Below are 16,983 nucleotides of genomic sequence, written 5' to 3'. Positions count from 1 at the left end.
AGAATGTTAAGTATTATGAGAAATATTAAGCTGAATCAGATATGGCCCTTTATTCAAAAAGTTTACAGTCCAGCAGGGAAGATAAGACATGTAGATAAAAAACTATAATTTTTCTATTATCAAATATTTTTGCTACAGAATATAAGGGAAAGATAAAATATTTGCTTATAAGAAATTGTCACTAATCACAATAGTTAAAGGTAAAGGAATATTCTAGGATAAATATTGGGCTGCATATTGGTAGGGTTAAAGCACCAGACAACATAGGAAGTATTATTTAATGAACTTTTCATTTGGGATTCGCTATTCTATAATTGTTAAAACTCTGAGTAACAAATCCAACCATTTTATGCCATGTTGCCCAAGAGCAGGAAATTGGAAGATGATTTATATGAAGCCTTCATTTTTACTAAATATAATGATAGCTTCACTGTCTTTACTTCAGTGAAAATTAAAAATCATGGTGTCAAGATTTTGCTAATACAACTACTACATTTCATGTTACTAAATATAATGTTTATTTTCAGTTTGTTCGTGGTAGCACCTTCAAAGAAATCCCCATAACTGTCTACAGTAAGTACATAATGAATATTTGTCACATATAAGTGGCAAGATGTAAAAAAAAAAAGAAAACCCAATAATTTTCTTTGTGTTTACTGAGATGATTGATAATCTGGTATTTAGAATTCCAAACAATGGCAAATCTCATCTCACTTGAAACAGGGCTTGAGGTCTAGATGAGACCTCTCAGCCTTGACTATACCCTTCAACTCCAATGAACCACTTCCTCACTCATCTGCTAGCTTGATATAGATGTAATTGCTAGCGTGGCAAAGACGCAGTGGAAAAAAGACACACAAACATACAAAGAGGAGAGCTAGCTAAAAGGCACTCGAGAACTATCTGAAAATTCAAATATGTGGACACAGAAATAACATTGCTGAAAGATTTGTGGCTCATTCCACTCTCAAGACCTCAGCCATCTAAGGGCAGGCTGTCAGAGAAGTCTAATATTTATGGGCTGGTGGTTCAAAAACTCTTCCCCATTCAAAATTGGATGAAGGAACAAAAAAATTGTCAGGTGATAAACCTAGAGTTTCTAGATTCCAAGGTTCTTTTATTCCTGACTCTACCAGATTATCAAAATTAAACCTCTACTTCTTAACTATGGCAAAGGTATTTCATTTTCATAAATGTAACTCATAGTATTTCTTATTCAATGTGGCTTTTTCCTCCTTTGTCTTTTTTCCTCTCTTCCACTGCAGCTTTCAAAACAGAAATTCTTTCCATTTTGTTTTGACTCTATAATTCAACACTCAAAATGCATCAGTAGCTAAAGCATTGCTTCAATTCCCACATTTATCTTGGCAAGAATTATTCTATTTTATACCATGAGCATCCTGTTATTTAATTAAGAAAATTTTCCTTAATATTTACACTACATATGGAAAAGGAGTAAAGATGATGTAAGGAGCAAAACAAAAGGTCTGCTGTTCTTACTGATTTTAATTATGTAATAATAACATAAACAATCCTAGAATCAGGCCAGCTCAGCACTGTTTCAATGACTTAGTTGGAATACTTATAATTCAACATGGTTTAAATTCCAGTATGGAAGTATACAATCTTATTAAAGATATATTTTATAAAAAAATGAAAGAATGCTTATGGGCTCTATTCATCAGAAATGCTATGTCATCTTCCTCCAGTAAAAATGTATATCTGCACTACATTTCTTTACCTTTTCTACTTTATCCATGAGAGGTCCACTACCTTTTATATGCCAATGCAATATTTTGCTTACATTGAGCCAAAATATTATAATTCCTTTATTTTTCTCTACTTAAATTGTTCTCACAGAGAACAAGCTACAGTTTATGAAATTATGCAAGTCTAATGAATCTTACCCACCTACTCACAGCTCTTGAAAGAGCTCTGAGATTTACATGCTGATGTGGAATATTTCTTTAACTCTTCTCCGTGTATGCTGTTATGTGGAAGCATAGTTCAAACAGATGTTGAGACTAATTAAACCAAAGATTCCATTTTCATGTTCCTTTATTGACTTGTCTCTAAAATTTTAATTTTCTTACTATTACTTGTCCCCCAAATACCATACATTTTAAATTGTCAGGGGGGAAAATGCTCTTTAGTATGTGTTGTCAAATATATGACATTTGAGGTGCAGAGGAAGAAAATCAGTATTTAATCCTCAGCCCGTGATCTGTCAAAACTATTTAAGTCTTCAGAAAAGCAAGACTGAAACAAAACTAGGACCCCAATAAACATTCTAAACTTCAAGTTCCTTAATATGAAGTGAAAATTTAAGCTAAAAGTAATTAACCCATTCTGATAGTAGCAGCAGAGACCTCTGTGAATTTGACCTTCATGGGAAGGTTCCTCTGTGACCAGGCCACCTGTGGAATCAATAATTGGACACAAAGATTTGACATATTTTAGTTTCATAATTTGAGATCTCAATATGTAAAATCTGAAATAACCGAGACACGGTCACAATTAAGCTCTAGAATCCATATTAATTCAGAGTTGACACAGATAAACATCTCAGAAACCTGAAGTGAGAATGTGACAGAAATCCAGACTGTGCTAATATCTCACCTCTAATGTTTCAATACAGTCTGTTATGATTGCACAGATAGCTTTAGTGCTTTATCTAATGAATCCATCTTTTAAGGCTCTAATTAGAAATGATAAAGAGCCAGTAGTAGCTCTGGTATCTGGCTCCAGAGGCACACTTCCAGTTAATCTATACAACCAAGAGCCAACCAAATGGTTGGCTGCTATCTGAAATATACTTTGCACATTATTATTATTTCAGTTGGATGGATGACATACATTCAAAATACATAGCATAAAAATGATGATGATGATGATAAAGCTGAAAATTAAAGCCATTTTAGCCTGTAACTTAAATATTTAAATACATGATCATATCATATTTGTTGCATAGAGCTCATGTCTGGCTGGCTGGAATCCATTTTTACATTTAAGTATTCTGAACTATTTTTGTATTTTCCTTTCTGTATCACTGTTATCAAATGCATGAAAAATATTTTGAGTCTTTTTCTTTCAATGTCTTCTTCTAATTGAGAAAGAATCCAACAATGCAATTTAAGATATTATGAATTGCATGAAATTAATCATGTTTATTTGTCTTTGTTGCTATGCAGCCAATATTTTCAAGAAGTACAAAAGAAGGTAAAGAGCTTTAGTAGTGCAGTTCAAAATGATAGATTTCTAGATAGAATTCCTCACTTAGCAAGTATATATTTCACTGGAACAAATCCAAGTCACTGGACTTCAGAGTTCATCATCTGGACATGAGAAGATACTAGATAATTACCATGAATATTTCCTGTATCTGACTGCCTGAACATATTACCACATCTGATACCTCAGTACCCAACAAAGACCCAAAAAAAGAGACAATTTCGTTCAGGTTGTTTTTATGTAAACATCATTTATGTTCCACTTTCTATACTTTCAGCAACTAAAATTATAACCAAAGTTGTGGAACCAAAAATTAAAGTGATTGAAGGCAGTCTTCAGCCTATTATCAAAACAGAAGGTAAAAATCAATGTTATACATGGTTCCTTAAAAAATCCATATAATAGACTGATCTCTATGAATGTATCTACATTCTTTTTGAAACTAACATGCTAAATATTTCTATATCAATGGCATGCTCATTTAACAGCAGAATGCGGAATGCAAGTTATTTAGCAGAGTAGATGGTGCATTCCTAATACTTTCAGTACATTTGCTTGTATTTGATTTCATTTGAACTTAATTTACCGTTGCATTAGCACTAGTACCCAGATACTCACTATACAAATAAATCCTAAGCTATTTTTCCTGCACCTAGACTCTTTTAGAGAGTATACTCTTTATAGTTTTGTTTCCAGTCTCCTCACATAAATCTCTTTTATACTGTTGCGATGTGTTCCAAAAGGTGCAGGCATTTTTGATTCAACAACCTGAGAGCACAAAAGCTGTATATTGAAGAAAGCTTTTAAGATGTACATCCACACATGATATATTTTTTAATTAAACCACCAGAAACAGAGGAAATAAGTAGTTGGTGCAGTTGACTCAAACCTTAGAATCCTTAATTCCAGCCCTGAATGTGTGTCTGTATATAATATACATTACATATTCTTATATGTATACATATATAACACATTAAATAGACATATATACTTACATATATACTTATCTCCTGATGTTTCAGACTAGAGCATTAAATAAAGTTACTTTTCTCTCTCCCCCTACCGTGTATGTTAGCCAACTCCAACATCTCTGATGCCCCCTTCATTTCACATATTTTAATTACTCCTAAAGGATCGGAACTTAAGAATTATTTCCATGTCTAAGAATCTTACTGTGGTGACTGGCCACAGAAGAAAGACCAGGTTTTCTTCATTATTCTGTAAGAAGAATAAAACAGTCTTCCAAAAAAGGAATAGACGATATCCTCAATTGAATCTCAAGAAAACTATAATTGTAATTATCTTTGATTTGGGTATTCTCATTTTACGAATTGAGATGGCAACTTCTTGAATACTTTTGATTCCTCTAAAAGTGAGTCATTACTTAAAACTTAGACATTAGAAGTATGTATGTAAAAATGTACTTCCTAGCTAGTTAGTTATCTATATTTTTATACATTCTTGAGACTTAAAATTGAGGTATTTGGAATCTGTGCTTTTTTAAAAAAAATACTATACCTATTGTCATTTGAGTATTTGATTGCTCTTATATAGTGATGAAGAGAATTTCATAATTTAAGAAGTTAAATCTCAGAAATTTTTGTTGAGAAAATGCTTCTTGATCATTTTAATGAAAAATGATCCTTGATTTTTAAATTCTTGTACTCTTTTTTAAAAATTAGATTCCCTAAAATTTTGTATAATCACTTGTACACAGCTTCTATAGTAAAAATCATTCACATGTACTATTTTTATTTTCAAAGATTCTTCTCTTTTCTTTCAAGCTTCTTCATTCAACCCATTTATCTTCCCAATCTTTGTGAGCAGGATTCTATTGTATTACTTTTCTTCAATTAGGAACACAATGAAGCATCAGCTCTACTTGAGTTTTTCCTATGAAGGGAACTAAGATGAAAAATGGCTTCAAGTCACCTATGCATTAACAACTCTTCAGTTAAAAAATTTGGAAGTTTTACTTTGTGCAACATAATGAGGGAGACAAATACTTACCTTGGCAGCCATTTACAATTCTCCAGTTCTAGAATTGCTGTTGGCATTTCCTTCTCACTGTTTGAACTTTTGCTGATTCATCGATAACTCTTGAATTCTTACTAAATAAATTAGACCCCAAGACACAATTTTAAGATGTTTCTTATAAACGGTACCTAACCAAATTTTAGAATTAAGAATAAATCAACTTAATACGTATTGAGCACGTATTGTGCTGTGTACTCTTGTAGGTGCCCGCCAGGAATAAATATGAAAAAAAATTTTTTTTGGTAGTAAATCCCTGCCTTCATAGAATTTAAGGATAGACAATGTTTCTGACATTCCAGTTGAGGCTCTACTAAAGAAATGTCTATTGGGATATTTTATTAACCATTTCCTGTTCTTAAACTCCTTAGCTGTTCTTTCCTTTTGAAGTTTCCACACCTTAAAAACTTGGCCTTACGTTTTGATACTCAGTGTCCCTTAACCACATAGATCAAATGTTATGGTGCGAAATACTTACTGTTTGAATAAACTGTACTCTTGTTTTCATTATTTTAGATTGTCCTAGACTATATAATTCTGGGTAATGGTGTACATTGACAATTTCTGAACAAACAAATAAACCCTCTCAAAGACAAGCAAATATAGTTATATTCAACTGTTGAAGGGTGTCACAGTATGAGTTAAATGTACTGAACTTCTCCTCTAAGAAACAGTCTTGATTAACTAACGTAGTAATCTGCTTTCTAACATTCAAAATGATTTTCTCTGGGAGCAAAATCATTTTGCAAGTCAAATGCAACACTTAACTTTTGCATTTGAAGGACTGTTTAACTATTAATCAGTAAATATATGCATCATTCACAAATAGAAGGTAAGTACTCAAAGCTATTTTCTCATAAAACCTGAATTTCATATTTTAAAGGTAGGCCTAAAGTTGGGCTTTTTTGATGTTCAGTGTTATGCCCATTAGATAAAAAATGTAAGATATTGACTGATTAAAAATTAAATTAAAAATTTAACAAGAAAAGAAAGTAATAGACAATATCAGTATGGTAAAGTAAGATCTACACTAGTTATCATTAGAGCAACTCAAATTTGTACATACTGTATGATTCACAATGTATAGTCACATATAATATTTTGCATGATCATACTTTACAACTATGAATAAATGGATCAATTAAACATCAATTTAAATGCTAAAGCAGATGAAAGTTATTTTAGTAGCACACCGATAGACTGAGTCATTTGTTCTCAAAAATACTGCTTAACTTGAGGACAATGGGAACTGTTTAAAACCGATTTCATAAAGCCTGAAACCACTTTGAAATTTGAGCAACACCAAATGTTGAAATAAATTTCCTGATCTGGTAAATTTAAAGGACTACATTAACATGATAATTTGTCTCCTAAAACAATGCCTTAGGACCCACAATAACAAAGGTCAAAATTGAAGGTGAACCTGAATTCAGACTGATTAAAGAAGGTGAAACAGTAACTGAAGTGATCCATGGAGGTGCGTTCTGTGTGTTTCCTGTAGCCTACTGTGAACATTTTCAAACAGTGTTGGTTTAAATATATTGAATATCTGAGGTTTTCTCTTGGACTTTTGTTTTATATAAATTGTGGGGAAACTTTTCTCAGTTACGGATTCTTATTAGCCAATCAATTAAAACATAGTTTACCTTTTAATGGATATAGTTGGAATCGATTTAACCATTAACTCACCAGTTCCAACAAAACTGTCATTACTCTGCATATGCAAGGATGATTATGAAATATAATGAAAACAATCATGTCAATACAAAAGAACATATTGTACTTAGAAGAAAGAGTGGCCATTCTATAAGACTGACTAATAAGTCACTGCTAGGACTTATAAGATTCCCATTCTAATGATGTATAATTCCCTGGATTCTCCCTGAACACTCATTCCGCAGTCAAGAGACAAGTATGACACGGAGTGTTAGCTTGCTAGTTGGCTCTCTCCCTTACCCAAGATTCAGGACATAACCACTACCTCTTAGACCTCTGCTATATGAATTTATTTGAGAAACATCCCCAAAATTATTATGATTGAATTCTGAATGGCACTGCTGTGAGAAATACATTTAATCATTAAAACGTCTAGCTTATGGCCATTTAGACGCCATAAGGGGATAAATCAAATGCATTTTCTTCCCCTATTTCAGAGCCAATTATTAAAAAATACACCAAAATCATTGATGGAGTGCCTGTGGAAATAACTGAAAAAGAGACAAGAGAAGAACGAATCATTAAAGGTAATTAATTTTTAACTCTGTATATGAACTATGCCTGGATTATAAAGAGCAAACCATATTTAATCCTAAAATATCTCTATAAGAATCATTAAAGAAACTAAGTCATTTTCTTAGTGGTTACTGAAGTTACTTTATTTCTTTTTTGGTAGAAATAATACTAATCCTAAATATGTAATCTATGTTTGCCTCTGAATTGGAAATTTTGAGACAAATCTATAAGCATGTGTTTTTATTATGAATATGCATGTGTATTATATAATACACTATCTTCACTTTGCTATTTATTAATGAGTTACTAAATCCTAGAAGAAAAACCATTCCCTCCTTCGATTTTCCTTTAATCTTAAGGTCTACACATACACATCTACACGCCAAAATAATATGCAAGTTTGTATAGAACAGCTGATCAATAATTTCAGTAAACCTCTGTATCAGTCTTCCATCAGTGAATTAGCCTAAAATTCTGAATTCAGCTATTTTTTAAGTCTTTGGGAATTCCCTGGCGGTCCATGTTTAAACAAGCAGTCAGCAAATATGGCCCATGCCACCTACTTATGTAAATAAAGTTTTATTGGAACACAGTGTGACCATTCATCTACACAGTGTCTATGGCTATTTGCACTCTAAAGGACAAAGTTAAATAGCCGCAACACAGACCACAGACCCATGAAGTCTAAATTACTTACTATGTGACCCTTACAGAGGAAGTTTGACCAGCCTTGTTTCAGAACCTTTTTTTTTTTTTTTTTTTTTGTCTTTCCTTTAGGTCCTGAAATAAAATACACTAGAATTTCAACTAGTGGTGGAGAAACAGAAGAAACTCTGAAGAAATTGTTGCAAGAAGGTCAGTATGTCTAGAAGAATAAGAATGTGGATTTCTTTAAGCTATCTATACCAAAGTCTAAAATAATCTTTGAAGCCTCTTACACTTTCTACTCTATCTCATTCCTTTGTTCTAGTTCCATACCAACACAAGAAAAAAGTCCAAAGATAGGGAATGAAACTCAAATGACAGTCATATTGATTGTTTTGTTCTATATTTGCTATATAGTGTTCAACAACTTTGTAAGAAAATTGGTTTATCAAAAAGTAACACTAAAAACCAAGAAAGAACCAAGTGTTGGTCTGGAATTCATTGTTGGGCAGATGCCATTATATATCACATCACATCTCCTGCCTTTTTATTACATAAACCAATTTCTGCTATAAACATGTATCCTCTCAGAGGTCACCAAGGTCACCAAATTCATTGAAGGTGGTGATGGTCATTTATTTGAAGATGAAGAAATTAAAAGACTGCTTCAGGGAGGTTAGTAAAAGGGAAACAACTAACCCACTTAACAGGTTCTGATAACTGAGATTTTCAACTTTTTAAAGACTGAGCATTCAGGCGTTGTTTTGTTTTGTTTTAATTAGGTTAAAAAAGACAACATCATGTCTGTCTTAACAGACTGATTGGGTCAATGGTCGTTATAGTAAGCGTTATAAAGAAAGAATTACTAGTTTAAACAGTCTTTAAAAAGTTCAATGGGGAGCAGTGAATATTTTTTTGCTTTGATACAGACAACCGTAAAGATATTTTTAGTATGTGAAAGGGGGATACTTTAAAAATTGGTAGTTATTTAAAGAAGCCCAAATTGAAATACTTTTTATATTTTAAAAAATGTATTCACTGCGCCATCAATAATAAGAGGCATGTTTATGAATTTTTTAAGTGCATAGATCTAGCAAAAAAAATTGCATTTAGTATTTTTATTTTCCAAAACTACATACTTGGGAATGGGTTATCTGTTTCTTCTAACAGTTTGAGTGATAATCTATACCTGGAGCTGTAAATTATTTTGCATATGAAATTAATTTTAATATTTAAAATATGGAATGTTCTCTGCCTGTGGTGTTAAAAGGACCTACTTTTAAAAGGAAAGAAGAAAAAAAAGAATTCAAAATCTTACACAAACTCTCAATGGTAATTACTCAAAGAAATAGTAAATGTTAATAAAGTTTAATTTGGGAAATTGGTATTTGAATAAATTAATTTCTAGTTCATTTTCTTAACAATAAAAGAATTTAAGGTAAGAAATTGTTTTAGAGAAACAAGTATTTAAATTATTTAGAAAGATCAAATATGCTCTTTGAAATATACTGTGAATTGATAAACACTGAATTGAAGTTCAATGTTTATCCAAAGTATGGTCCCAATGGGTTTTATGCTTAAAATTTTTAAAATTGTAGTACTATGTCCAAGAAGTTGTAAATTCTCTTGGACCGTGTATATTTTTGGCAATTATTGTTTCCTTATTCTTTATTTTTATATAGGTAGAATCTCTTACATAGTATTGATACTGTTCAGTGATAGTAAAAATAAATAATTTTTATTGAACCAATGACTGAATTTCCCCTCAGTAGAAAAATTTGTGTCTGAAAAATACAAGATTTCCTTTCAGACTGCAGGGAATATGTGACACTCCCAAAGACACAACAGAACGAGTTTCCTGTGAGATCGAATACAGAATTTACTCATCTACCTCTAAATGCTTAACACTGTACTAGAAAAAGGTAGGGATTTGAGGGAAGACGTGAAGACATGAAAATTAAGCTGAATTCTTTTTTTTTTTCAGTCCTTGCCATAGTAAGCGGCTTTGTAGAATGGCAGTGCTTTGTAGAGAATGAACCAATTAGTAACTGCACTTGTATATATTGCTTTAATTTATTTAGGCTTAAACTTCGGTAAGTATGTTTTCCTCCCCTTCAATAAGCCCCCATTAACAAGTCCATTATAAATAACGAACTAAGTACTGAAGACTAACTTCAGCCAAGAGAAGATAATACCTGTTACAAGAATAAGATACTCTGATTTTTGCTAATGGAATCCTTCTTTAATTCTGGTTTATGTTCATCCCAAAGGTTGATTCCTTTAGTTCCCAGTATTTGGTTTCTCCACATATTCATAACGCGTTGGTTTTGTCAATGTCACAACATAAGTTTTTATCAAAACATTTCCAAGGGTTTTTTTTTTTTTTTTTTCTCATAAGAAAGACAATATAAGCAGTATAGTTACTAATATCTGGACACTAAGTGGACATGCTAATTTTCTTTCTTCCAGCCCTGTAAAACCATTGGGTCAACACTGAGTAACAAGTGCCTCTTGTCTAGATCCCAAGAGACACCAATTTACAAAGAAGCTGGTGTAAATAAAGATTATGTCATGCAAGATTGGTTTTTTTTTTTTCTTTCAGAGTATTGATAATTGATCTATAGGTAAATGTGATCTTCATCTCAAAGCTTGGAGTTTTCTATCTGAACTGCTCATATTGTGGTACATATAGTACATTTTGATGAACTGAGTGTATTCCTCAATCATTTAGGTCATGCTTATTAACATGGCTAAGTGGTCAGTTTGGTACTACTATTATGATCTGTCATTGAAACACTTCAGACCACTTAACTAAAAATTCTTCTCATAAAATGTGTAGAGTTTTTCAACTCTTGTCTTAGATAGAACTACATTTACTGAAACTACTAAAGTAATTAAGGGAGAACAGCAAAGTCGTAGGCTATGGAGAAAGGAACAACAACAAAAAGTTATCTGGGAAGGTTTTGACAAATCTGCCTGTATAACATGTAAAGATTTATGGCTTCTGTAGAGAACAGAGGATCAGGTTGTAGGTCTGGCTTCCAATCTGGGTTCCAACTTGAACTAACTTGTATTATAAATTGATGCTTTTCTGCCTTGTTTTCTTAATCTGAAAAGTGGGGATAGTAATGTTACCTACATATAAATGAATCAATATATGAAAAGCACTTGGAATAATGTTCAGCGCATATAAACTCTCAGTGATGTTAGCTACTATCAGGATTACGGTCAATTAACGTTAACATGGTCAACAAAGTAATACTTTACACTCTAAATTTCCAAAGTCATAGCCATGTAAAAATGCAAAAATCTTGCAAATAAGTGAGCTGAAGCATTTTGTATGTTTCAGGAAACATGCGGTGGAGAGGAGCATTTTTGTGGGATTGTTCAATGACTGATTTATCTTGCCACATTTCGCTTCTCTAAACACGACCTAATACAAGTGTCATTCAGTTTGAGATGGCAGAGAGCCACTGAGAGCAAATCTGGTTTTCTGCACTTTAATCAAGCTTTTCTTCCAGAGATGTTTGTTTGCCACAATGAACACTTCTTATTTTGATTTTATCATAGCCAAATAGTAATAAATTAACAAGTTAGTTAATTGGATATATATTAATTGGATGCTGCCAAATTTATAGAAGAAAATCTGAGTGTAAGTGCTTGTTTTGAAAAGTAATGTCGAAATCTTGTTTTAAATTGCATAATAAGCGCTCTTTGGAATTTAATAAGTCATTATAAACAATGCTTTTATTCACTGCTTAAAGACTGGATCCATCTTTTCGTGACAATATTTCATAAGCCATTTTTTGTGATCAAGTAAACCTGAAGTTAAGAAAAATATATCAACTGGAGCATATTCCATAATTCAGACTTTTCTATCTCACATAAACTTTCCCTCACTATCCAATCTAATCAGGTTTTCTATAGTTCTGTATTTTATTATAGTATTAATATAGTGTGTTAAATGGTTATGTATCTTATATTCTGGGGGGGGGGGGAAAGACATGTTGGAAATGTGCTATGTAGGCAGAAACAGAATTCTTCAAAAAATGCTTAATGTTTCTTTCCCTTTTTTTAAAACTTGATATTATACAGCCCAAAATACTGTTGGTGATAGTCTCATGTCTTATTTTTTATGGGATTTCAGAGCATTGAATACATATATAAAACAAAAATTTTGACTTCATTGTTGAGTATAGATGATATATAAAAATCAAGAAGTCAAAACTTGGAGAAAAAATAAAGAAGGTAAGCAGAGAAACAAAGCCGCTATAGGGACCACACTTATTCATTGATCTCAAATGTCCAACGACAGAATGAAAATGTGAATTTAGGTTGACCAAGTGGTCTTGTCAATGAGTTAAAAGAAAAATGAGGAATTGGGAAGTATTTTTCAACTATAACAACAAAAAACTGCATTGTTATGAGACACTTAAAATTCTAAAATAAGAAAGCTTTTATTATTTTTAGCTACTTAAATTTTAAATGGTCTTGTAGGATTGGAATTAAATTTGGGAGTATGTTGGCACACACTTCCTGAATTGCTTACTGGTATATTTCTAGAGTTATGATATTTTGTTGTCCTCATGTATTATAAGTTGATCATAAATTAATTTACAATGAGAATTTTACAGAGGCAGAAGTCTGATACATCACAAATAGGAATGACTGGAAAAAATGCGTGGATATCTCTGGGAAGATACTTCTGCTAAACTTTATAGAATGTTAGACATCCTTTCATCATAAAGTGATGCTTGTCATAAAAAGGGTGAAAAAGTCATGTAAGTCACTCCATGCAAATATGGAACATCATCTGGGGTGCTACATGCCCTAATAAAACAATATGTTTTGCAAATAGTAAACATTCATTATGATATATGGAAAACAAATGTCTGTTTGTTGCCAGTGCAAAAGTCTCACTATTCCAAAAGAAATCTACATGTTTACATGATGTTTATTTAAAACTTTATACTCTTCTGCTCAACTATGGTTTCCTGTCTCATATTAGCCATAATTTCAAAGTATTTTTAACTAAAGCTATTTAATTTCAGACACACCTGTGAGGAAGATACAAGCCAACAGAAGAATTCAAGGTAAATATATTGACTATGGTAATTTGCATATATGACAAACCTTTTGTTGTATTAAGACAAACCAAAGAAAAGGAGAGTATTCTAATATATTTTATTTTGAGCAAAGTATTTTGATGATACGAATCAGAAAATAAATCTTTCACTATTAATAAAATATAAGAAAAACAAATGTTAAAAGAAAGGCAATTATACTCATGTAAAGTGCTAGACATACTGAACCACTGGGGTAGACTCAAGTAGAATTAATTTGAAAAGAAACCCTTAAATACCAGAGTCGAGCAAAAATAGGTAGCAGGTAGACCTGAACTCTGTGAAACTATTATTTAAAATGAGGCTACAGTTTGAGACAAAAATAAATTCAAAACTGTATCTACTGTACACATACAGAAAATGATTAATAAAGGTATGTACAAAATTTTGATATAATGTGTAGGTTATATACATGTATATATCACCCATGCACTATGATTTTCTTTATAACTTTATTTATGTGCATTTTCTAATCTTCCACATAGGTTACCTTACATTCTGATGCATTCAAAACTCAAAGATTTCCCTTGTGGAACTTAAAATAATTACATGCTTGGAATTTCTATGATAATTATATACTAACAGTCAAAAGAAGTTGAAGGCTTATAAATGCATTATAGGCATATCTGATTTTAACCCAGTCCAATCTAGACATTTGAAACTAAAGACTCAATTGTACACATAATTATTTTTTATTGGAGTAAAATTGCTTTACAATGTTGTGGTAGTTTCTGCTGTACAATGAAGTGAATCAGCTAAATGTATACCTATATCCCCTCCCTCTTGGACCTCCCTCCCACCCAACCCCCATCCACCCAACTAGGTCATCACAGAGCACCGAGCTGAGCTCCCTGTGCTATAAAGCAGGTTCCCACTAGCTATTTTACAAATGGCAGTGTATTTATGTCAAACTTAATCTCCCAATTAGCCCCTCATTCCCCTTCCCCCCCCACCGTGTCCACATGTCTGTTCTCTATGTCTACATCTCTATTCCTGCCCTACAAATAGGTTCATCTGTAAGATTTTTCTAGATTCCATATATATGCATTAATATACGATATTTGTTTTTCTCTTTTGGGCTTAGTTCACTCTGTATGACAGACTCTAGGTCCGTCCACATCTCTACAAATGACCCAATTTTGTTCCTTTTTATGGCTGAGTAATATTCATTGTATATATGTACCACATCTTCTTTATCCATTCATCTAACGCAGAACATCTATGTTGTACACATAATTTTTAACTGAAGGCTTTATCACAGATTTCTTCTAAACATGCAAATTCATCCAAATTTTCTAAGGAACTAAAATCATCACTTTAAATTATTATTTTCATATACCTTTGATCAAAAGAGGACTTGGTTTCATCATCATAACCAGAATATATTATTAAGAAAACATAATCTAACATTTATTATAAGAAATGATGGTCTTTTATAAATATAGTTATGCATAAAATATCATATTTTTAAACACTATAGTTTCATCACATTTACAATCTATATGCTCTCCCTTCTTCCTAATCAGGATCTAGAAGACGATCAAGGGAAGATCGTCCTCAGTGAAAATCCAGACACCAGACAACAAAGTTTACAAAGCCCTAAATCAACAACCTGATCTTAAAGGAAAAATACGAGAGTTACGCTGACGTGAAGAAATGAACCACCAACACTAACAAGCAATCACTGAACAATTCTGAATGCAAATATAGTATTTTTTTTTTCTGAATGAGAAACAGGAGGGAAATTGTGGGTTTAGCCTCCTGTGGGATAGAATCTGAGGGAAACGTAACACCTTACAGGCTTTTACATCTTGACATTAAAATTTCTGGCTAACTCTGGAATCCATGAGAGAAAATCCTTGCCACTGGATTAATTACAGTTCAGATCTCAGAGTGGTGAGCTGTTACCCCTTGAGAAGATTGAACCTTGAATAATGGAGAGATAAAATGCATGCAAGGGGTTACCTCTCAACGGGAAATGGATAAATAAAAATGGGTGCTCAGTATTAAAAAAAAATAATGGCAAAACCAAAACTTTTACATCAAAAAGCTTTGCACATTTGTAATACAATGTGGGTTTACCAGAAAATTATGTTATTTCTACAGCTAATTTTGTACTCTTGAAATGTTTGTCTTGTGCTTCTTGCAATACATATTTTTATCTCAAACATTTCAATAAATCCATTTTTCAGGTATAAAAAGAATTACTTCAAATTGGGTAATTCAAAAAACTCAAGGTTTAAGTTAATAAGAGGTTTGGACTTGGGAACAGGACTTTATACCTCTTTTTTTTTTTTTTATAACAAATACTCATTAAAGGAAATTGAATGAATTTAGTGTTTTTCAAATTTTTAAAACTATTATGATATATAAATAATCATTATACAATGAAGCAATAATTAAACATCAATTGAGTACATAATATAACCCTGGAACTGTGCTAAGTTATGAGGATTCAAAAGATGAATTAGACAACTACTGTCCTCAAAGGGTAAAAAGACAAATCAATAATCCACAATGTACCATGGGCTATAATAGAAGAATAAACAGCACTACAGGAGCACAAATACCTCAATTAATTATTCCTAGGCTTAGGCTAACATAGAAGGAGCCAAAGAGATGCCCTTAACAGAGACTTGAAGTAACATAAGGGTCTACTTCATGAAAAAGGAGGGGAAGAAAAATATTTGTTTGCTGAGAATGATAAAGAGATCAGTTTGATCTACTCAGATCTCAACAAATGTCATCCTTATCTTGGACTAGAGATAAGAGCAGACAGGGAATAGAACCCATACTGCTGAGAAACTGACTTGTGATAGTGTGATAAATTATATCATGCATTGAAAGTTGGTCATTGAGAGACTATAAAACTGAGGAAGACCAAACTAAAGATACCTCTTGGATCAGAGGCTCAGCACTAGAGTAATACTAAAGGATCTGAAAAGATTTGAGGTAGCTGAAAAGCATTGGTTCTTTGAGGAGCAATTGAGGTAAGGAAGCGAGATATAAAGTTCTAATGGTGCCACTAACTGCGGAAGTCCTGGATAGCCTGGGTTTTCCAGAATGTTTCCTACTGTGGACAGTGGTGAGATTTATGTCTAGCATTTAGAGCCCTTGCCAAGAAACAAAATGTCCTACCAACTCAGTACTCATGTAGAGACTCTTTGGACTACAATCTAAACTGGACAGAGTGTGGCTGTGATTTAACCAAAATGATTCAAAGGAGGTGGTTACGTAAGGTGGTGCTGGTAGACTATATTACATCATCATCAACACAGCTGGCTATTCCAGACAGACAGCATGTTGTTAATAATGCTCTGGAAGATCACAGGTTGATTGCATAGAACAAAGAGTATATGGATTCATTCAGTTAGCTCCCTTCAGGGTTTGCATCTGATAATGAACCAGGTGTTGCAAAGTTCGACTTTGAACATGGTCATCGGAGACAGTAGGGATGAAACCGAGGGTTTTTTTTTTTTAAAGACTGTTACCTTTAATTTTAAGGCCCTGATGGGTTTTTTTGTACCATAGGAGAAAAAAAATCAGTATTTGAGAGTATACATACAAAAATCTAGCATATGTCTCTGGGAAAAGACAGCCAAGTGACATAAGCAAATATAAAGATAAAATTTAAAGAGAAATTATTTATAAAATAGAAATAAACAAATACAAATAAAAAGAAAGAAGGTTAAAACATATGAAAATAAACAATAATTTA

The 16,983-nt window shown here is 32.4% G+C and overlaps 1 protein-coding gene across 4 annotated transcripts in view; it reads left to right on the top strand.

Moving 5' to 3' along the window:
* Window positions 1-15,400, top strand: part of POSTN (periostin) — a 33,985-nt gene extending 18,585 nt beyond the window's left edge. Inside the window, exons 16-23 of one of the 4 annotated variants that reach the window (XM_068526614.1) lie at window positions 528-573; window positions 3,509-3,589; window positions 6,653-6,742; window positions 7,419-7,508; window positions 8,275-8,352; window positions 8,734-8,817; window positions 13,194-13,235; window positions 14,792-15,400. In XM_068526614.1, coding sequence (XP_068382715.1) covers window positions 528-573; window positions 3,509-3,589; window positions 6,653-6,742; window positions 7,419-7,508; window positions 8,275-8,352; window positions 8,734-8,817; window positions 13,194-13,235; window positions 14,792-14,829 — 549 coding nt within the window. In that variant the 3' untranslated portion in view covers window positions 14,830-15,400. The remainder of the gene's footprint in view (window positions 1-527; window positions 574-3,508; window positions 3,590-6,652; window positions 6,743-7,418; window positions 7,509-8,274; window positions 8,353-8,733; window positions 8,818-13,193; window positions 13,236-14,791) is intronic. The other 3 variants (XM_068526615.1, XM_068526616.1, XM_068526617.1) reach the window with 3 other exon arrangements.
* The last annotated feature ends 1,583 nt before the right edge of the window (window positions 15,401-16,983 follow it).

The sequence above is a fragment of the Eschrichtius robustus genome, chromosome 18 (genome assembly GCF_028021215.1).
Source record: "Eschrichtius robustus isolate mEscRob2 chromosome 18, mEscRob2.pri, whole genome shotgun sequence".
NCBI classification, from domain to species: Eukaryota; Metazoa; Chordata; class Mammalia; order Artiodactyla; family Eschrichtiidae; genus Eschrichtius; species Eschrichtius robustus.
The sequence above is the reverse complement of the archived record's forward strand: the minus strand, read 5'-3'. Positions and strand labels throughout refer to the sequence as shown.